This window comes from Diceros bicornis, chromosome 6 (assembly GCF_020826845.1).
Source record: "Diceros bicornis minor isolate mBicDic1 chromosome 6, mDicBic1.mat.cur, whole genome shotgun sequence".
NCBI lineage: Eukaryota > Metazoa > Chordata > Mammalia > Perissodactyla > Rhinocerotidae > Diceros > Diceros bicornis.
In genome coordinates, this window is record NC_080745.1 from 69,911,463 (window position 1) to 69,934,141 (window position 22,679).

The window sequence follows — 22,679 nt, forward strand, 5'->3', positions numbered from 1 at the left end:
CAAAGCCCTTTGGGCAATTGCCTGGTGGTCTCTGAGGATGATTGGAGTTTTTGCATTCTCTATGGAGGTGGAGAAAAAACAGGACAAAATAGACATCACTGGCTAGGTTGGGTGGCGGGGTAGTGATAGGCCAGCCTCCCATGTGTTCCTTTTGTGTGGTAGTAAAAGATCAGCCCTTTTATCCTGGAAACTCGTGAATGGTTATAGGGAATGAGATTGCTACATAGAGTGACCAAAAGAGAAGGAAAAGGCTAATGCTTCTCATTGAGAAGCTGGTTTGTTTCATCTTCTTTGTGTTTTTCTGCATCTCTCACTATGAACTTTTTTTCTAAGGGGGAACCTTGCGTCATGGGAGAAAGGAAAATATTCAAGAAACGCAAGCCAGGAGCTCAGTGTGCCCTGGGCCGGGACTCCTCGGGAACTGCTGTCTCAGAACCCTGTGTATGTGCCGACTGGGACTTTGAGTGGTGAGTCCCTTGGTATCTCGTCGCCAATCCCAACCAGAGGTTTACCTATTTGGGGAATGAGGATGAAGATGGAGTTAGGGGAGGAAGCCACGACCCAGAGGTAGGAGGTATGTCCACTGGCCTAAGGACCCGACTGCTCCAATTCCTGGGCTAGATGGGAAGTTTGCATCCCTGGAAGGACAGGAAGAGGCATTTTCCTGTCCTCTGAAGAGATATCAGAGCAGCTATCTTCAGTTAGCAGCTATATTTGAAAGTACCAGAGAGATTGGGCTGGGCTCTGACAGAGCTCAGAGAGCTACCGCCTTGGACAGTTACCTCCAGACATGTTCGTTCAAATTGTGCGCTTCCATGTGAACTCTCTCATCTCAGATTCCTTTTTCTCCCTCTCATGACAACCACAAAGAATAACTTTAAATCTCACCTACTGGCCAATGACTCACAAATTTCCAAGTGTTTACCTCCAGCCCTGGCCTCCCTCTCCTCTAACATGGAGATATTTGTGTCCATCTATCTACTTAGCATCCATCTCCCCTTGAATTGGTAATTGGGATTTCAAACTTAATGCGGCCAAAACAGAACCCTTCTTGAATCCCCACTATCAGAAGCAGTTTTTCAACTCTTCTTGAACCACTCCCACCCCCAACTAGTTTTTCCAACCTCTATACATCACATAGACATCCACTCATTGATTTAAGTCAAAATCCCAGGAGGGCTTAATTCTTTCCTTTCCCTCATCCTCAGGTTCAGGCCATTTGCAAGTCCCTGGAAGTTTCTGCCTTCAAAATACATTCTAACTCAAAGCACCTTTACACATCTCTACTGCTATCTGGATCCTCCAAGAGTCTACTAACTCTCTCTCTACTTCCATCCTTGCCACCCTAACATCTCTCCTCCTCACAGCAACCAAAATTATATTTTAAAAACCCAAATCAGATCTTACCATTCCTGTGCTTAAAACACTCCAATGGCTTCCCTTCTCCATTAAAATAAAATCTATTCTTCTTTCTTTGGTTTGCTCCATTGTAGGTGATTTGGTCCACTACCATTGTACTTTAATTTCTTACTATTCTCCTCTCATTCACTGTTTTGCAGCCACACTACCATCTACTGTACCTTAATTAATCCAGGCTCCTTCCTAGTAGAGGAAACAGCAAATGCAAGGATTTCTTCCAAATCTCAGCATGGCTGACACCTTTGAATCACTCCTGTCTCAGCAAAAATGTCAGCTCCTCGGAAATGCCTCATGAAACCACATAATCTCACCTACACCCTGGCACTCTCTGGCACATCACCTTGTTTTATTGTCTTCTTGGTGTTAAACACCATATGGAGTGATCATGTTTTTTGATTGCTTTATTGTCACCTATCTTTCCCCAGTAGAATGTAAATGCTATGAGTGCAGGAATTTTAGACTTTCTTCATTGTTGCATCCTTAGTGCCTAGCCCACAGTAAGCATTAAATAGTTGTACCATGTTTCTGAATATTGTTCCTTTTAGGAGAGTCAGAATACTTCCTAGTTCTGGGAATGAGTATGTATCATTCTGATCCTAACTGGATGAATTCTTCCTCCACGTCACAGTTAAAAGCTGAAGTTCAATTCAGATATTTTTGGACCCATTCCAGGTTAAAAGAGAGAGCCAAGGGCTCAGGGATCATCCCATAAACATGGAATGGTCAGGACAATGACAGAGTTGCATTTGGCCTCTTCTCGTGTTGAAAAACAGAACTAAGTCCAAATGGGCCACAGAAGCTACCCCTGCCCAGCAGCCTCACCCCTTCCATCCTTATTTCATCCAGCCTGTTTATTAACCTTGATTTGGAAGCCATCTTTGGTTTTCCACTTTCCACCAGGACTATAACTAGCAGCCCTAAACCAGCTGGGTGACTATGACTGCTCCCTAACTGCTCTTAATCCCTGAACTCATGCCTTGGAAAGCTTGACTTCAGTGAGAATCATCCAAATGGGATGTGCTACATGGAATTTAAATGTGAATGGCAGGGTCCTATCTGTGGCAATTTTGACCTTTTGGAAACAAAGGATATTCTCACAGTTGAAAAGAATAATTTTCAATTATTAACCACAATCTAGCAAAATAGTCATAGCAATGTATACAGTAGGCCACTCAGAATTATGGCATGTGACATGTTGATGTCAAACCTGAATGTTCAGAATATAGATATCAGGTTTTCTTGTGTCCTTCTGCAGACTGACTCCATGGAGGCAGACTGTCTTTGCATATGTCATGCTACATTTTCTCCTGTGTCTCTCTGAGCTGTAATAGACCCTCACCCATTGTTGGGAAACCTCACAATTGGGAAAGAGTAAGAATTGTAACATAAATATTTTTTCCTTCAGCAATTCTGTTAACATTTACCAGTCTGGAAAAAAAATCCCAGCTCTGATATTCACAGTTTCTGACCTTGGGAAATTTTCTTAATCTCTGTGATTTCATCTCCTCAGCTGTAAAATACAAATATGTAACATGTATCTCATTGGGTCCTAGGAAGGAATAAATGAATTAATATACATCATTAACGTGGATAAGGCATTTATCCTGGTGGTGTACACCATAGACATCCAACGTGTGGTAGCTGTTGTTGCTGCTGCTGTTATTAATCTTATACCCCAGGGTTAAGTTGTCCCCATGGTATTTTTAGAAAGTAAACAAGAGCTTATACATCCAAATAGGCACTATCTACAAAGCTGTGCCTTTGGGTGTTATCCATTTATTTCAATGGTGGTGGCATTGCTTAAAATATTTCTGAACCCTTCTTTGGAAACTACTGTCAGAATGCATCTGTAAGTAAAGCAGGCAGGGAGAAAGTCTTTGCAAGGCATTCTGTGGTTCTCACACTTGCATTGGTAGAGGTACCACCTGGACCCAACAAACTGTAATGTCAGCATCATTACTATGACATTTTAATGCGAAAAAAATGAGCATCTGGAATGTAAGTTACTTGACCAATGTCACATAACTGGGGGAGAAAGAATTGGAGTTCAAGTGCAAGTCTAGCTAAATCCCATGTTCTCTCCTCTACATCATGCTGTTTCTCAAGAAATCAAACAAGTCTTTATTATTTTAGGTTCACTTTATGTTTCAGAAGAAGTAGGATCCCCAAGTTTAGTTATTCTAAAATTAAAACTCATCCTCAAATGACCTGGGTTAACTGCTGTTGATGAAATTTAATATAGAATGTTCCATTAACTCTAAAACAATTCCAAAAGAAGTAGTTTTGACCATTGATACTGGAATTGTAATAGGTATACAGTGTTCCAGGAGACTTTATAGAATTTTTTTCTTGGATATACAAGATATTGTATGTTTGCCTTTCATACCTTATATTAAACAGAAGATAGAAGAACCATTTTAGTTTGAAGGAGGATAAACAAACACACAAGACTGGATGCTGGGTTAGTGGTCATAATCTGAGAACAACAGCAAAAAAAAAATCGTGTCCTAAAAAGTATTTTTGCACTACTTTTGAGTATGGAAGAGGTAGTTTGATTTCTGAAATTTATAGATTTTTTCACGCTGGTTTTTGTGGACAAAGGGACTGAGTTTTTGGAATTGTCTTTTTTGTTTTTAAGTCAACATCAATAAGCATAGCTATCAGTCAGAAATATAGTTTTTCCATCAAACATAGTTTGTTTGTTTGTTTTTAATGCTCATGCTGGAAAGCAGTGCTGGGTGACAGTTTGGTAGCCTTGTCTCATTCTCAATGGTCCTTCCTACCAGGAAGTGTTATTAGCTAAGGAATCTCAAACTCCCAGCTGGGTTAGTATAAGTGATTATCATGCACATTCCACCTAGTTGTTCCCCTAAACCAATCCAGGCCATGTTCATTTGATTGGTCCAGGCAACTTTTAAGTCTCAGAGACAGCAGGGAGAGGATGTAACCTAGTTTAATCAGATTGGGGTGGTGGAGACTGGGAAGGATGGATTAACTGTCTTGAGTTTGGTGGAAAAATTGAGGAATGCAGACTGGATTCACAAAGGGACAGTATTTTCCACCTGTTCCACCTCTGCTTGAAGAGGGAAAATTCTATAGATTCTCAGAAGCATTTATTTGTAGTACACTATTGGCTTTCACAATTTTCACCCTTCCATCCAGAGCAGGTGTCAGTAATAAGTATGAATTTTGCATAAATATTGATGTTTCTGCTTAATAGCCTCATAAATCTCCCAGCCTCACACTTGCTCTGAAGAGCCACTTTGCAACAGCCTCCACCATGGCACTGGTGAGGGGCAAGGGAAAAATCCTCCCTGAGAATTAAGTTTGTCAAAGACTGGCGGGTAGTCAGAAAAGGGAGCTTAAAGGACCTGCTCGGAAGTCACATGAGGCTCCTTGGAAGGAGCTGCCCAATGGGAGACCCAAATACCTTTGTTCAGTGAGAAACCAGGTTGGACAAAGATTATGCCTAGTAGTTCTCCTTTCTTACTCGCCCCACTGTTCATTCATCAGTAACTCTTGCTGAGCGATTACTATGTACCAAGTCCTTTAGATGGATTATCTTACTTAATCTTCTCAACTAGCTCCTGGAAGAACAGTCTATTATTTAGGCATTTCATAGATGAAGAAATGGAGACACAGAGATGTTAAGTAACTCACTCAAAATAATAATATGATTCCAGAGTCCTAAGTTTTAGTATGTCTTAGTGTCTACTTTCCATGTTCAGTACAGTTCCAGGTCCACAGAATGAGTTTATCAAGTGGTAATGTGGAAGAAAGAGGGGAAGAGATTTTGGAGTGGCACAGCACATAAATTCAGGGTGTCTGAAATCCATTCAACTCTTAGTATTCTGCATATAAAGCACAAGCAGGCATGTTTTTTCTATAGACTAGGCATTGTGGAAAAGTCAAAGTTGTATAAACCAGAGTTACTGAACTCAAAGAAGGGATAGCAGCAAATAATAAAGAATATAGTTAGGTGCTGAATTTTATGATCCAGACCTGTGCTGTCCAATATAGTAGCCACTAGTCACATATGGTTATTTGTATTAAAATTAAACATTCAGTTCTTCAGTTGCACCAGCCACATTTCAAGTGCTCCATAGCTACATGTGGCTAGTGGCTACTATATTGGATAGCATAGATGTCAAACATTTCCATTATTACAGAAAGTTCTATCGGATAGCACTGGTCCTACCTGCAAGTGCTAGAAATTGTCAGAGCAAAGAGATCAATGAGGACTGGAGTAATAATGAGAGGCTTCCTGCAGGAGGTGATGATGGAGCTATGTAGACTTGCTGGTGAGTAAGTACAAGGAAAATGAGCAGCACCTCAGAGAAAGCAAATATATGAGAAGGTTGGCATGGGGTTAGATTAGGAGAAATATTTGAGAGATGATTGTTGGGTTTTTCAAACAATTTCTGCAATGATTTGGATGTAATTGTCTTGCTTTCTCTATAGCTGTATTTAGGCTTATGCCTTAGTTAAATGATGATGATGTTAATTATTCTTCTACTGTTTTTGTTGTGGTTGCTTGTTATTGAGTCTTCACTCTGTCCTGCCAAAAACCTCTATGTGCTTCATCCAATCCCAAACCCAGCATACTATACCATCTCCTAAAATGGGACAGAGATGCCTGGGGAACACTAATCCTGGAATTACAACTGCCAAATGGGAGAATGGAGGAAATGGAGGTCAATGAGGCTATGATGAGGTTGTGCATGATCTGAGAGTAGGACAGCTCCTGCAACTGGGCCAGTAGAGACCACAACTTCTCGGCTGGCTCCAAGAGGCTCAGAATGTCATTCCTGGGGATCAGGGGGCCCTCCCTACTGATGATTAAATGAGTGCCCCCTGGGACTGTACTAATGCTAAACCAGGGTTCAAGAGTCTCGATTATCAACTCCATCTGCCATTGTCAGTAATTTACAGTCTTTAACAAAGTCATTTCTCATTTTTTTGCTTCTTCTTTCCAATCTACCATCTGAAGAAGTGGGACCCAAAGGATACACATGTCCCTTCCTGTTCTGACATGCAGAGGCTATTTGATTTCTGAAGCTATCCTGTCTAATCCTTCTTTAGATCTTCTAAGTCTTTTCTCCGGATGGGATTTGGAGGACATACAGGTTCCTGGAAATGGGCAAGTTTTCCCCTAAACTTTTAGAAGTTGTAAACCCTTTTAAGATAGACAGAGTGACATTTCTTGAAGAAAACTGCTTGTGTGTTTGCGGAAGCTGTGGCGGCTTACTTTCCTGAGGCAAATCAAACTTTCTGGTACATTCTCTCCAAACTTCACAATTTAACAGAAAAGCATCTTTCTCCAGGAAGCTGAAACAGTAACTGGAACTGCTTGTTTGTCTAAATCACACAAACTCCAGAGCTGAGAGGGAGGTTGGGCAGTGTGAGAGATTTTAATATACTTTTAGCCGAAGTTAATGAAGAGGACCATAGCTTGGGGACAGCCAATGATGTTGCCGTTAGTGTTATTAAATATTAATGAAGTGCTTCTTTGGGGCAAAGCAAAATGCCTAATGTACCTTTTTTTTTTTTTTTCCACCAAAGCCCCAGTATATAGTTGTATGTCATAGCTGCACATCCTTCTAGTTGCTGTATGTGGGACGCGGCCTCAGCATGGCTGGAGAAGCTGTGCGTCGGTGCACGCCCGGGATCCGAACCTGGGCCGCCAGCAGCGGAGCGCGCGCACTTAACCTCTAAGCCATGGGGCCGGCCCCCTAATGTACCTTTTTAAATAACTGTATCGCTAAAAGGTAGCAGAGCTGAACAGAACTGCTAAATATGGTTGCATCTAGCAAAGAGCATTAAGACATTTCTCTCACTCCCAGAGCTGCTTAGGAGAGCACCATTCCTTCATAGATTACTAGATTTTTTAGAGTTAGCAGGACATTCAATAAATTTGCCTCATAAAGCAATCAGAAATTTTCTAGAAATAGTGCAGACACACCACAGCCTAAACGTTTTTACAGATAAACAATGTTTAGAAATCAAATATTTGGTGGTGTGCTGTTATATATTTAATTACCAGCTCTATGAGAACAAATGAATAAATAAATAAGCCCTGATTAGTAGCATTTGCTGATTGCTATAAATAGTCCCACCATGGCCGATTTCAAGCAACCAACCTGACATCAGTGAATGCAGAATTGAGAAGAGATGTGTGGTAGCACAACATTATATAGTATTTCTACTGTATAGACACATAGATGTAGATGACCTCAAGAGCATAGACAATATAATAAATATAATAATATTTTATATATAATATATATTATACATAATAAAATACAGTAAAATAATCAGGAATTTCTGTGTTTTGAGTATTTATTACCTTTTAAATATAATTTATTTAATTGAAATTTTATATCATTTAATTTTTAATAATGGCTGTGTTTAACAACCATTAATTAGCTTGCAAAATTCCTGAAATTTTAAGTTGGCTCTCATGTAAGAGAGTCGGCTCTCTCTTACAAGCCTGGCACAACACTGAGTCCGTATGAACTCTCAGGCTGGGAGATCTCTAGTCATTGATCTGGTGACTTGGCAAAAGATTTACTTGACAGATATGTGCCTTTCTCCCTCTGTTCTTCTGGTTTCACTTAAGCATGGCCATATCAAAGCTGGTCTTGAGTTCCACCTTTCCATGTAATTGTTTGCAGGGACTCAAGCTCACACTAACTCCACAGGCATCTGTTGAGCACTTGAGATGCTGTCTGTGGTCCACACTGGAAAGTCAACTATGGACTTGCAGTCTCCCTGAAGAGAGAGACCAAATGCAATGGAATAATTAGTGTGATCGTTTTTAAATGTAATTGAAGTATTCATCACCCGATAAATATTTATTCAACACCCACAATGTGCTAGATACTGTTCTAGACTCTTATACTGGTGAATAAAACCAACAGAGGTCTCTGCTGTTCTGTAGCCTCAATGTTTCCAACATGCTATGGCCACAAAGATTTTATCTGGGGAATCAGGGACGGCCTCATCTGACCTAGACATTGAAGAAGGATACATAGGAAACTACCAAACACAGAAAAGGGTAGAGTGTTTCAAGCCCAGGGCATAACATATACAAAGACGAAGAGGTTTGGAAGTTGGCGTGGAGTGTTCAGCTATGAGTTTGGTGTGGAGGAGGATGATGAGAAGGTAGGGTGATGACAAACTGGGAAGATAATTTATATAATCTCATTAATCAGTTGGTACTTCTTAACTGCACTGTTTAGTATTCTGCTTCATACTCTATTCTTTTCTTTTGTTGGACTTGAGGCATGTTGTATCTCTCTCTCCAAAAGACTGAAAACCCCTTGAGGATAGGGAACAGGACAGGGCACATACTGAGTGATAAATAAATGAGAATTAAATTTTTATTCCTATCTCCCTTTCATTCCTATCCTAGAGACATACACAGACAAGTTGCTCTGTTTTCATTGGACTTGAGTGAAATCTTGGCTGAGAGAATATGGGAGCAGAAAAAGAAAGGAGGGGTGGGTCTGGAGAGAGTGATTTCCCTTGCTGTTTTATGTTTCATTAATACTCAGTGGATTAATATTCTAATATCCAGATTGTTCTGCCCAGTCTGTGGGTTTCAGGAAAACCCTGGATGCTTAAATTAGAAGCATGACTTCTCCTGCCAAGTGAAGCCACCCTCAATGACCTCTGCTTGGTTACAAGAGCAATAATCCCTTTTACCTACTTTATTGCTTTTTTCCTACCCTGACGTTTATGCATCTGGGAGCCTTATGAAACTCCAAGAAGTAGGGAAACACCATTTAGATTTCAGATGGGGGCTGTTCTCCTATACTGATCTGTTACTGCCTCGTTTTGGAAGGGGGAGGAAAGGAGAAGGGACTCATACCTGACTTTCTTTCTTCATTTTATCATGGCTAGGCTTTTAAGAAAACATGGAAAAGAGCTCCAGTTTAGTTTTCTTTGTTTTATTTTTTAGGGAAACAGGGGACCTGTGTTAAATGTTGTTGGGAAAAGTTTGAATGGCTGTATGTGTATATGTGAATGAAAATGCACATATGTGTTTGAGAGAGAATTTGAAGGAAAAATGAAAATAAAATCTTTGAAATCAATTTTGGAATAACACATGTGAAATCTTAACACAGAAATGAATCTTGACCTTTAAAGCCATCTTCTTGGTTCTCATCTACTTGTTTCAGTATTCCACTGTGATCCAAAATATGCTTTTAAGCTTATAGCATCCCTCACACCCACCCCAAGCCAGGGTACCTGCCATATTATGTATATCCATACGTTTTTTAACCTGGAGTCTCTATTTGATAATCCTCTATTTCTTTGATAGACTGCAATTCAAATGACTTGAGATTATTTCTAAATCGAAAAATTCATTCTCAAAGTATGAATATTTGCCCTCATTGGGAATATTTAAAATAATGCATTACAGCTTTTGGGATGGCTATAGGGATGTGTTTGTGGGTATTTTAGCATTTGTGCATCTATACCAGTATGAAATATTCATTTTCTGGACAGTGACTATGGCTATGAGAGACATGGAGAGAGCCAGTGTGTCCCAGCTTTCTGGTACAATCCAGCATCCCCATCAAAGGACTGCAGCCTTGGTCAAAGCTACCTTAACAGCACTGGGTAAGTAAAACACCTGAAGGAACTCCACTCACTGTTTTCCTGTTCCCCTACGTTGGGATCAAAGGGAATGCATCACTATTGAAACAAGATGGAATGTGGGTACATCCTGTTTATAACAAGTGGCTTCTGAGGAAAGCTGAAGAGTTCTTTAGCGTAGAGTAACTTTTTTGGGAGCATCAGAAGAGGTTTCTGATCACCCAGCTTTCAATAACTTTTGCCATTTGCCTCTGACAGACCATAGCTATTGTTTTAGTCAGGGCTTCTCTTCTAGAAAAAGATGCCACCTTACTTCTTAGGCCCTGAGGGAAGTAAATTAACACAAGTGGAGTGCAGATGTTACAGTGCTCTCTAGTGATAGATGAACTGAATCTCTCACAGACTGATGCTGAAAACTTAGACTAAAATTCACAAGTCCCATCCTAGCAACTCCTGGAATAAGAAGGTCAAGGTACACTTTCTGTAATTATCAATAATGTGTGTGTTTCTCTCTTTGTTCCCTTATTAGTTACTCTCTCAGATGCCTGAGAAAAGTTTCTTTGGGGATTTGTTGTCTTCTGCGTCCTTTGCCACCTCTGTGGTGCAGAACAGATTTGGAAACTGGATTGGTAGTCTAAGACAGCACTTTTCAAATTTTATTTTGCTGTGGATCATTTGGGGATCTTGTTAAAGTGCATCTTTGATTCGGGAGATCTGGGGTGGGGTTGAGATTCTTCATTTCTAACAAGCTCCCATGTGATGTCAACACTGCTGGTCTCAGAGCTGCTCTTTCAGTAGCAAGGGACTGAGGTGTTCTGGAGTCCAGTCACCACTCTGCCAGTGGATCTTCTGCCATCTCTATCAAGTTCCTCACCATTTGGGTACTTTTACTTTACCTGGTTGTGAAATAGTGGTAGGTAATATCTACCCAACTGAAATCCACAGAGAAAAAAAAAAAAAAAAACATGAAGGAAGAGATATGTTGAGTGATCTGAGCTATTCTGAAAAACATTAATTTTTTAATGAAATATTTGGTTCTTAGGGGGCTATTCGTAGGGCTGAAGGACCTTTGATGTTATTTTATCTTAGGTGTCTGGTTTAGGGATTTAAGCTACTCAAAATACAGATTCAGGAGCATTAATGTAAAGAGATGTGGTATCAGAGAACAAAGTGTTATGAAGTTTGAGGAAGAGAAATATAGTGGGCACCAGTGATCAGATGGGCCACCAAATTCCCAGCCAGAGCATACCTTGGACGTAATTGGAAGACAAATGCATTAGGATGTCTCCTATGATCCTGTGACACATGTATGTAGACCTAATTTTAAGCAACTTAGGTGTACCAAAACCCCAAATAGCCAACCAAATAAATCAGGAAGATGAAAGGGGAAGATTCTTCATTCTTTTCAAAGGATTCACTACAACTGTCTACACATACCTCTAGGTTGCTTGTATTAGCTTATATTACAAATCATCAACCAGCTAGCCAGCTGAGGTTGAAGAGGAAGAGTGGATGACATCGAGTTTGCAATAGGACAAGGTACCTACTGAAATATCTATCATAAGTGAAAACTAAATATCTTGTAAATGACTAAAGGTGAGCAAGAAAGTATAAATTGCTTACAAAGTTTTATTATCCATACCAGTGCTGACCAAAAGAACTATAATGTGAACCATGTAATTTAAAATTTTCTCATAGCTACATTAAAAAAAGTAAAAAAAAAAAGTGAAATTTGAATTTTAATAATATATTTTATTTAACCCAATATATCCAAAATACTATCGTTTCAACATGCCACACTAACCACATTTGAAGTGCTCAATAGCCATATGTGGAAAAGGGCTAGTATATTGGACAGCACAACTCTAGACCCATTATGAGGTCACCTGGCAATTAAAAACAATATATATCTACAAGATGATATATTGTAATTCTGTCTGAGACGATACATACATACAAAATTTGCTTAACATACTCCTGAGATCTCTGGATGGAGGTGTAGGGCTGATGGTTTAGCAATGGGGAAATGTCACGTATAGCAGAGGACCAATATCACTTAGAAAGGATTTGGTTTCATCTGTTTTCAAGGCCACCAGAAGAAGGCAACATAGACGGATTGGTTAATAATTCCTGACATAACAGGGTGAAAGAAGACATCATGATCATGATGATGTTAGTGGTGGTGGTGGTGGTGCATTTATTTTATGTGGTTTTACCAGAATATTGATTTTATGCAACATTACAGACAGTGATAAGCCTGGAAATAATGTCTGTCATGCAGGTCAGGGCTGTGGGCAAGCTCGTGGCTTGACTTCACACGCTGGGGTCAGTGGTCAAGCAAGATGACATGACATCACTGTACACAAAGATGCCCTTGTCCTGGAAGGTTGAGGTGCTTTGTGGGGAGGTTTTCCCATGCTAACTTCTCTGAGGTAATTTTACCTCAGGAGGCTTGAATAGGAGCTTCAAACTTTTGCTTCCAGTCTGGCATTTGTGTTGAGGGGGAAATGAAATATTAGCAGGGAGAGAAAATGTGCTATAAAATAGTCCAGTGGCTCCAGAGTAAAGACTATTAGGTATTAGGAGTTGGCATGATGTCCTGGGGGTGGAAGGAAGACAGGAAGAGGCTTCCTGAAATAATCCGAGTTAGAAGTCTGATCTAGCTGCTTTCTGGTGGAGAAAGCTGGAGATGGCCTCAGGGAACTAGAAACAAGTCCCTCCCTCACAAAGAGAAGCACCTGTTTTTCTTGCTTCCTCAGTCTAGCGGGTCTGCTCCCTCCTCTTGTCTTGTGTGTGAGTCAGACATTGATTTTTCTCGGCTGGTTTAGAAGCTGATCTGATCCGTGACTCACTGGGTAGGATCAATAATAATGTTTAAAGAGCTACTCTTCCTGAGATGAAGGATAGCAGTTCCTCAGCATTTGTTTAGCTTCCTAAATGGCTGTCTTCTCTAAGACTCAGTTTTTAAGGGCAGGTGTGTGAAATCTGTCTCTCTTTTGCTCTCTTGCATTCTCTTTCTAATATACACACACACACGTACACACATGACACAAACCACACCACTGACAACTGTCAATACTCCTCAGGTACCGGCGGATTGTATCCAACAACTGCACAGATGGGCTGAGAGAGAAATACACTGCCAAGGCTCAGATGTGCCCCGGAAAAGCCCCTCGGGGCCTCCACGTGGTGACCACCGATGGACGCCTGGTGGCAGAGCAGGGGCACAATGCGACCTTCATCATCCTCATGGAGGAGGTAGGCACCAGCCTGCATCTCTGAGGTCAGAACTCACAAGCAGGTTATGCCCTGTTCTCAGAGAGGGAAGAAAAAAAATATTGTGTATTCATATCCCCGCGCCAAAGTCCGTGTTGAGAAGCTGAGTCTTCTGGGAGAAGATAGGAGTGAAAAAGGGCTTGAGGTGTTTAGAGACTCTTCCCTTCATCCCACAGTACAGACCCAGGCTGCAGTGGGTTACACTTGTCTCCATGCGGAGCAGATCTGGATATATTCTGTGAGGTTCCCTTTTAGGGTCTGCCTTGTTGAAGAAACATTATCACCATAATATATTCTAGACTTTGCCAGAAGAAGGGAATTCAAATTTTATCTGTTGCTTTCAGCAGCCTCTTTTGCTTTATTCTAACCCTTAACCCCACTAATTAGAAAAGCCCACAAGGCTTTCAAAGAGTCTTAAAAGTATGAGTGTGAGGGTGGGGGAAGATTGTTGAAGTCCTTTAAACTTATCTTTATAAAGAATGTTGTGTTAGTTGCTTTTCCATCAGCTAGCTGCTCCGTTAGTTCGCTTTTTAGTGTCTTCTGCAATCTGGCAGTAAAATCAGACTGCATTCTTTCATTCCAGGGTGGAGAGAGCTCTGTTGTATGCTTCTTGCTCCCTATATGAGCTGTTTCTTCTCTCTTTACAAACGAGGGAAGTTTTCAGGCACTCCTTACTGCAGTGGGGGGGCAAGAAAGCTTGCCTGACTTACAGAGGCTTCTAAATTTATATGAAAACTTTTCTATGCTATTGAGATCTTGGAAAGAGACCAAAATGGGCCAGGAATTTTTTTCAAAGTGTGAATAATTTAGAAACCTTTAAAGTCAGGCCCATATTGGACAGGACGGTGAAGGTTCCTTATCCTGGGTTGACAGATTCTTCAGCCTTCAGCCACACTGGGTGCTTGAGTTAAAGGACTTTAAGATTCAGAGAAGCTCATTATCACATTTCCACAAGGGAGTTTCCAGGACCGGCACTATAAAAACTTTCTCTTGAATGGATGTGAAGAGCCACAATTTTATCCATTTGAACTGCCTCCAGTTCATTTCCGCTTTAATTTGTATTCCTAAACTCAAGAGTAGTTGACATTGTGTGGGGAACAAGGGAGCATCTGTCAATATTTCACTCACATCTGGGTCGCCATGGGGAAAGAGACAGAAAGCAAAACTGTGATCAATGCACATTCACTGGGCAGAAGGATTGGCTTATAATTCCAAATGATGTATTTCTTTTTTTATTCCATCAACTGTCTTTGTATATAAACAGAGAGATCCAATGCTTTGTTTTCATCTGGAATCCTTGTTTTGTGGGCAGGTTCAATTGCATTTATCCAAAATGTTGGCTCTGTATAGCAGGGGGAAGGAGAAGGAAGGATGGGGTTCAGCATCAGCCCTTAAGAAGCTGAGAATTGGCTTGGGGTGGTAAGACACACTCACCTGAACCATTGGCACAACATCATCAGGCAGGCACCCAGAGGATGCTTGGCCTTCTAGGAGGCAGAGATATCTGTGAGCTGGGATGGTAAGAAAAGGCTTCAGGAAAGAGGGGGCTTAGATAGGTTTAGGAATTCCAAGGTCAACAGAGCACAGATGTAATTTTGGCTGATATGCAATATTCATCCGTAGAATGGCAATAATCATCCTACCTCATAGAGTTATTTGAAGGTGGCATTATATAATATATGTGAAGTAATTAGCATAATATATGGAACATAGTAATAAGTACCAAAAAATAGGAACAATTATAGCATGGTGGTTGAGAGCATTAGTATTGAAAGCAGACTTCCTGGGTTCACAATTTGGCTCTTTTACTACTAGCTGAGGACTTTGGTCTAATTACTTAATTTATTTTTGTCCCCATTTGTAAAACAGGGCCAGTAATACATTCTACATTACAGAGTTGTGAGAGGATTAATTGGAACTGGAAACAGACTTTATAAGTGTTAGCTGTTAGTATTATTGTTACTGTTATGACACAGGAGAAACACAATTAAACCCTGTGTATGAGAGAGCCAGGGAAGCCCTTGGCTTCCCCACTTCAGAGCATCATAGAGGCTCTACCTTGTCCACTGTTACACCAAGTCAGGCTGCCCTGAACTTGGACATACAGGGACAATAGGTCCATAGTGCTTGCCCATGGTGCCCAGTGGATATCAGATAGGAATCTGATGATTGTGTTGAAGATGTTTCAGCCCCCTGAGGACTGTAGGTCCTCAGAGGGTGATGCTGAAGCCATAGGAGGAAGCATCAGATAGGAGTCAGGCTGGACCATATGCATGAGCCCAGGCCAATTGCTATTCCCCCTGGCAGGGTGATCTCCAAAGAACAAACATCCAGCTTGACTTTGGCGATGGGATTGCGGTGTCCTATGCTAACTTCAGCCCCATTGAGGATGGCATCAAGCATGTGTACAAGAGTGCAGGTATCTTCCAGGTGACAGCCTACGCGGAGAACAACCTGGGCTCAGACACAGCTGTCCTCTTCCTGCACGTGGTTTGTAAGTAGCATAAGCCATCCCTTTCTTCTCCCAGTTCACAACTCCTTCTGCTCAAATTCCCTGGGATTCAGAGCTGAAACTAGATTTGGTGTGACTACTCCCCAAAATGGTGACACAAATCAAAAGATTGAGGTGTGTGCTCATCTGTGTTTTAGAGTTTCATGATACTGAAGTAGATGGATTATTTTGAAATTTTGGATAACATTACCAACTGGCCCCTCCTTTTCAGCTCCACTCTATTGTGATGTAAGTGTGCATATGCAGACACACATACAGGTGAAAGTTCCTTCCCATTAGTTTGGAGATACCTAAAAATATAGGAAGTTGAGACCCATCTGGCTGACAGCCTCAGGCTCCTTTTCAAGCTACTGTGAGTGAAGGCAGCACAAATCAAAGTAAATTGTTATCTCTGTTGGAAGAGCCAAAGAAGGATTAAAGAAATACATGTTTAGATTTTTTTAAATGTGGAAGTGAACAAACAAAAGAACTTAATTCTTGCATCCAAGGTTACTGCAAGTTTATTCCTGTTGTAAACAATTCTAAGAACTCTCCAAAATGTTTTTGTTGTCCTAGAATGTATTTCATTGCTATTGGCTGTTGCTTGGTACAAGACAAATCAACAGCTGAAGTTCCGAGATATTTTGTTTGTACTGGATACATTTTGTGTATTTACTGTCCTGGAACTTGACTCATATAAACTGGAACTTAAATATTATGATTTTAGAATATTAGGTCAAGCAAATGTTATGTAGCTGGTGTTGGTTTCCTTCAACTTTATCAGTGAGACTCATGGGTCTAAGGATTTCTATAGTTCTTATGCATGTATCTCACAATGGTTTTTGGGTAATATGCTACATATGGTGAAAATTATAAGTTTTGAAAGAGTATAAGTGAATGCAAGGAGCACCTTTCCTATTAACAACTCAGTGATGATATAAACTCCACTATATAAACAACCCACACTTAACAGGTCCCTGGAAAACGTAAGCTAGTTAATCTCCTAGCATTCCAGTCACAATAGTAGCACAAGGACCGGCAGTGATAGGGGAAGTACATGGGAAGAGACCTGGATTATAGGTCAGTTACATCCCTATAGATGCCAGGTTATGTGACCATGAGGTAAAGTATTTCTTCTCTGGGTCTTCTGAAGTCCATTTTTTTTTTTTGAGGTAACTTTGGTTTATAACATTATATAAATTTCAAGTATATATTGTTATATTTCAATTTCTGTTTAGCCTACATCATGTTCACCACCCAAAGTCTAATTACCGTCCGTCACCGTACACATGTGCCTTTTTACTCCTTTCACCCTCCCCCCTTCCCCCTTCTCCTCTGGTAACCACCAATCTATTTTCTTGAACTCTAATTTTAAAATGGCTTAATTCTCACTGCTACCTTGCCTCACAGGGCTCTTATAACAGGGTAAATAGGAAACACAAATGAAACACCAAGTCATTCACTAAGATATTCGACAAATGTTTGTTGAGTTCTTAATATATGCAAGTCACTCTGTGAGGCACTAGGGAGGCAACAATACAGCTTTGGCCCTGCCCTTGCAGAGTCCACATTCTGGGCAGAGGTGGGGTGCTGCCAGAAATAGCCTAAGTGATGGTAACCGTACCACAACAACCACAATCATTCTGTGCCAGAAGCACCAGGTCAGAAACCCAGGTAAGTGGTATGCAAGGTGCTCATGAGCCCAGGGCTTAGAGCAAGGGAGACCTAGATTTGAATTCTAATCATGTCCTTTTGTTACATGTCTAATATCAACCAACTTTCTTCCTCTTACAAACTTCTGATTTCTCACTTTTAATACTTAGATTATACGGAGGCTGTGAGAATCAAATTGTATTATGTGTTTGTGTATCAAGGATCCCCAAGACTCCTCCTAGGTTTAGCAATTCACTCTAAGGACTCATAGGAGTCAGCATAGAGTCATACTCACAACTATGATTTATTACAGTGAAAGGAGACAAAGCAAGATCAGCAGAGGGAAAAGGCCCAAGGGGCAAAGTCTGGAGGAAACCAAGAACAAGTGTCCTCTCCCCATGGAGTCACCAGGACATGCCTAATTCCTCCAGCAATGAGTTGTAGGAACATGTGTGATGGGCTATCTACTGGAGAAGCTCATTGGAGACTCAGTGCCCATGATTTTTATTGAGGGCTGGTCATGTAGGTATCCTCTGCCTAGCATTTACCAAAATTCTAGACTCCAGAGGAAAGCAGGTATTTAGAATAAACCATGTTGTTGGCAAAAACAGTCTAGGTAGAGTGAACCACTCCTATCAGTTAGCTGTTGACAGGAAACACTCTCAGAGCTAAGTTCCCAGACACCAACCAAGGGCCCATCTGCACACAGGCCTTTCAAAGGATGGCTATTTCAGGTCTTTGTTAACGTTTTTCTGCACAGTGTGCAAAATGCCACTTAGCACCCAGCTAGGCACATGACGGATGTTACCTGTTATAGTAATTACTAAGTACCTCCTATTAAGTTTCTGCCTGACATCTATGTTGCATTTAAAAATGAAGACAAAGAAAAAAAATTTACTTTCCTTATTCCAAGGACCTGCCCCTCTCATGTTCCTAATTCTCCGAAGAGTGGGCCTTGCCTGCAGGGTGCAAAGACCAGCGTATCTTAGTGGCAAAAAAAAACACGACAGCAAAGAACAGGTTTATACCATGGGTTATGTGCACGAAGGAGGAAATGTTCCTTGAAACTTTTATCGTGCTCATAATTCCCTCCAAATCAATCATGGCTGCATTTTTCAGACAGTTATTATAGTGGAAACTGCTCTTGGCGTCACCTTGGGCCATTAGCTAACAAAAGTAGTTGTTAGCCGCCCATAATAACCAATCTCACACAGATTATTAGATTTTTATCTAAACGAGTGCTATTTGACAATGAGGATTTTAGGAGTTTGCTTTGCTCCCTCCTGAATCCCTTCAGCTGTCTTCTCTTCTCCCTGATTCATGTTCTGTCTCTAGGTTGAAGCCTGGAGTCTGTGATTCAGGTTATTTGGCCTAAAAAGCTACTACATGTTGTTGTTCCTTGAGGTTATATTTACCCAAACATGCTTGTCCTGAACCTGGAATAAATGTGACCATGTATGATGGTGTTCCAATTCATGGAAACCCCATCCCTTTTGTGTTTGGCATGAGTTTAGGGAGAACGAGGTCTCTTTTTATCTTCCTACGCATCAGAGTACCTAACAATGTAATCCCTGGCTGAGCCAAGGACCCTGAGTGATAGAACGCTGAGAAGAATTTCCAGGACCATAAGCCATAGTGGTATCATTTTTTAACTGTGGAAAAGCCCAGGCTTCCCATGAGCTGGCTGGGGAATGGGCTTCAGGCCATTTTCCCCTGAGAACAGGAGCAATGACTTGGAGGGTAAAAGAGGCCCCTTTCCCAGCGGGGGAAGAATCTGGGCGTGGAGAAAGACTCTGAGGTATTAATGTAAGAAGCAAGTTTCTCATCTTCCTCTTTGGACATGGGCTGGCCAGGGACCCTTCCCACTGCCTCATTCTCTTCCCCATTGATCAGTAAAACACAAATATCAAAGAGAGATAAATCAGGTCAACTCCTAGAAATGAGTCAATCAAGCAGTGAAAGCAGCCAGTGTTTTCTCACACTTTGTGTTTTTTTACTCTCACCAACAATCAAACGATACAAAAATAATTGCACAAACTTCCTTATTGAAAATAATTAAACTTTCATCCAAATGTGACTTTGAATAAATCTGAAGTGAAAAGGTTCAAATTATTTGCTGGAAGAAATCTTGAGATGCTGTCTGTCTGGGGTCAGGTCAGAGAGCTGTAGGCAGAGTATTTTCAGGCTGTAGATACACAGATTCTAGAATACTTGTTGATTGTTTAGGGAAGTACAATCTGGACAGGGCAAGCAGGTCTGACTGGTCCCCTCTCCCAAACATCAGTCCCTGTCCAAATACCTTATCTCCCAGTATAAATTTACCTACAACACAGGATATGCCCAGTGAGACTCAGAAGAATGCCACTGTCCTTAGAGGGACTTCTCCCCAGTCATACACAGAAACGGTGATGGTATAGTGGTCGTGGTCATGGTGGTAGAAATAGTGCCAACTCATAATTAATTATATGCTATTTTTAACATCCACACGTCTCTTTCATATGGTCTTATTACTATAAGGAAGGCAGGGGACAGGGTAATAATCTGTGTAGAGTCAAGGCTCTGTAAAATAGATGAAAAGATCATACAGATCTACACCAGATTTAATCTAAAACAGATTTTAACCAGAGCAGAAAGGAAAGTATCCATCTGTTTTCTTCCCTTTAAACTGAGCTGTCTCCAAAATGACCAAGGATGCAAATAGTGAAGGCTGGGTCGCCTGAATAATGTCCCACCTATGAGAAGAACTCAAGGCCCTCAGGCTAAAGAGATGTCCTGGTAGCAGATGTCCTTGTGACCTTCAGTCATGTTTACAGGAAAATGTGCTCTAACATAGTGTAAACAGATAATTGGAATATTTCAATTAGATTTGGTTAAGTAGGAAGGACATAAGGAAGGAAAAGGAGGAAGAAGGAAGAAAGGTCTAACATAGTGTAAACAGATAATTGGAGTATTTCAATTAGATTTGGTTAAGTAGGAAGGACATAAGGAAGGAAAAGGAGGAAGAAGGAAGAAAGGAAGGAAAGGAAGAGAGGGAGTAAAGGAAAAAGGAAAAGGAAAGAGGAAGGGGTGGGGGTGGGGAGAAAATCCCACAAAGTGTTAAAAAATGACTTTGGAAACGAATTAAATTAAAATCCTCACTTATGCATAGGGTGTGTTCCTATATGTTCTCTTACTTGCTACTTTAGAATTTGATGCTGCTTACGTCTGTTTTCTGAGGGAAAAAAGGAAAAGTTTGGTCACCTTTTTGCCAGCAGCTTTTTTGTTACTTGGGAACCTGGCATTTGTTTCTCCTGTGATTTAGAGAGATGTGCTTTTTCCTTTTTGTAAAACGGTTTTGCCAGCTTCTGAATGACACTCACTGAGTATTGCAGACAAGCACAATGGTCAATTGTCGAAGAGGATGGAACCAATTAACAATTGAGGATAATGGAAGAGCCCTCCATAACAATGCCTTGGCCTCAAATCACAATACACGCTAATCCTCAGAAATGAAAGAGACTGCTGTTTGTCTTCCTATTTATTGGCTAAGTGTCTAATAAACTAGCTTTGTCCTCTGGCTGGAGATTCATAAGCATTCACGGTTGGGCTCATCAGATGTAAATTAAGTTCAGATGTCACTTAAAGAATCTGAAGCCTGATTTGAGTTCCCTCTTGTACACGGTGCTTCATTTCACGTGCGTGCACACACACACACCACACCCCTCTCAACATTTGTGTTTGTAGTCCTTTTTTTATTATAGGTGATGGGAATAGGGGTTAAAATGAAGAATCTGGGAGTGTGATAAAGTTTGTTTATTCCAGGAATATAAACACTGACATTGTTTTCCTGGCTCCCTTAGGTCCGGTGGAGCATGTTCATCTCCGGGTTCCATTTGTTGCCATAAGGAAGAAGGAGGTCAACATCAGTGCAGTTGTGTGGCCCAGTCAGCTGGGGACCCTTACCTATTTCTGGTGGTTCGGCAATAGCACAAAGGTTTGGCCCTTTCTGATCAGCCTCTGATTAATCTATACTGAATGCTCCTGGCGGGGAGGAGGAGATTTTCCCCCTACCTCTTTTGAGTTCTTTTGACTGATCTAATAATTAAATTGACACAAAACAGATTAATAAGAGAAAAAAAACAAATTTAATTTGTGTGTAAGGAAGTCTCAGAGACGGGACCTAAAGGAATGACCAAAGCAGGCAGCTTTTATGCTTTTTAGGCAAAGAAACAATAAATTTTGTGAAGAACTGACAAGACAAAGAAATTTAGGTTTGGGCACTTAATTAGTGAAGAGTGAGCAAAGTTTGTTTACACTGCCTTCTCAGCCTTGAATTCCCTATATCTGGTAATAAGGATGTCTCTCTACCTTCTGGTACAGGGAGAGTACCTTTCACATGGGAGATTTATTTCCTGCTTTCAGGGAGACAAAGGATGGTCAGAGTGTCCTTTTTACACTGACTGTTTCTTAAGCAACTTTACTTCAAAATAATCAATATGCCACTTTGGAGTATTTTTGGGCAGGCTGCCCTGAGCCTCATCACTCCTGTGCTCCAGCTTCTGTGTTGATGTTGGGGGCACTGGGGATGTGGACGATAGGGAGTACCAAATGAAGCTATAGACCCACATAATTGAATATGATGTACCTTCCCACATCAAGTTTATTATTTTAGTAAAGAAAATTCAAATAATCCTAAGAAGGGAAGAGTAATTTGAGAAACTACACAGACCTGGGTGTTCTTGCTCCTCTACTCAATATTTCTAAAACTTCATTTGTTCCATTTGTTTTAACCCTGGCCTTTCTACTCACTAGCTTTATAATATTGAGGAAGTCACTTAGCATCTCTGAAATGAGGTGACCCCATCTGTAAAATGTGAGTTATGTATCTAAATGTAGGGCTATGAAAATCAAATGGGGAAATGCACATAGAAAATCCTTATCAAGACCTACTAGGTGCTTTACAAAGGATAGTGTTCTTCTTAGGCAAGGTGCTGATGTTGCCAATTCAAAGAGAGGAAGTAAAGGGGCCAACTCTGGACCATGCAGATATTCCCTACTCCCAGCAATTGATAATGGTGACACTTGTGTCAAGAATGACCACACTTGTGTAATAGAAACTGGGAGAAGTTAGGCTGACGGTTCTCCTACTTAACGGCTTAATGTTCTTTTCTATTCTGTTTTTGTCTTTGCATTTTTCTTGATCATTCTTGGTGTGATTGGCATTGCTCATCTTAGAGAAACTTTTAATTTTTTTTAA

The 22,679-nt window shown here is 40.8% G+C and overlaps 1 protein-coding gene across 1 annotated transcript in view; it reads left to right on the forward strand.

The window, feature by feature from the left end:
• The window catches only part of SORCS3 (sortilin related VPS10 domain containing receptor 3), a 405,148-nt gene that overhangs the window by 358,066 nt on the left and 24,403 nt on the right, over window positions 1–22,679 (forward strand). Inside the window, exons 16-20 of the mRNA XM_058544381.1 lie at window positions 334–467; window positions 9,934–10,047; window positions 13,110–13,281; window positions 15,607–15,793; window positions 21,283–21,416. Of these exons, the coding sequence (XP_058400364.1) occupies window positions 334–467; window positions 9,934–10,047; window positions 13,110–13,281; window positions 15,607–15,793; window positions 21,283–21,416 (741 nt within the window). The remainder of the gene's footprint in view (window positions 1–333; window positions 468–9,933; window positions 10,048–13,109; window positions 13,282–15,606; window positions 15,794–21,282; window positions 21,417–22,679) is intronic.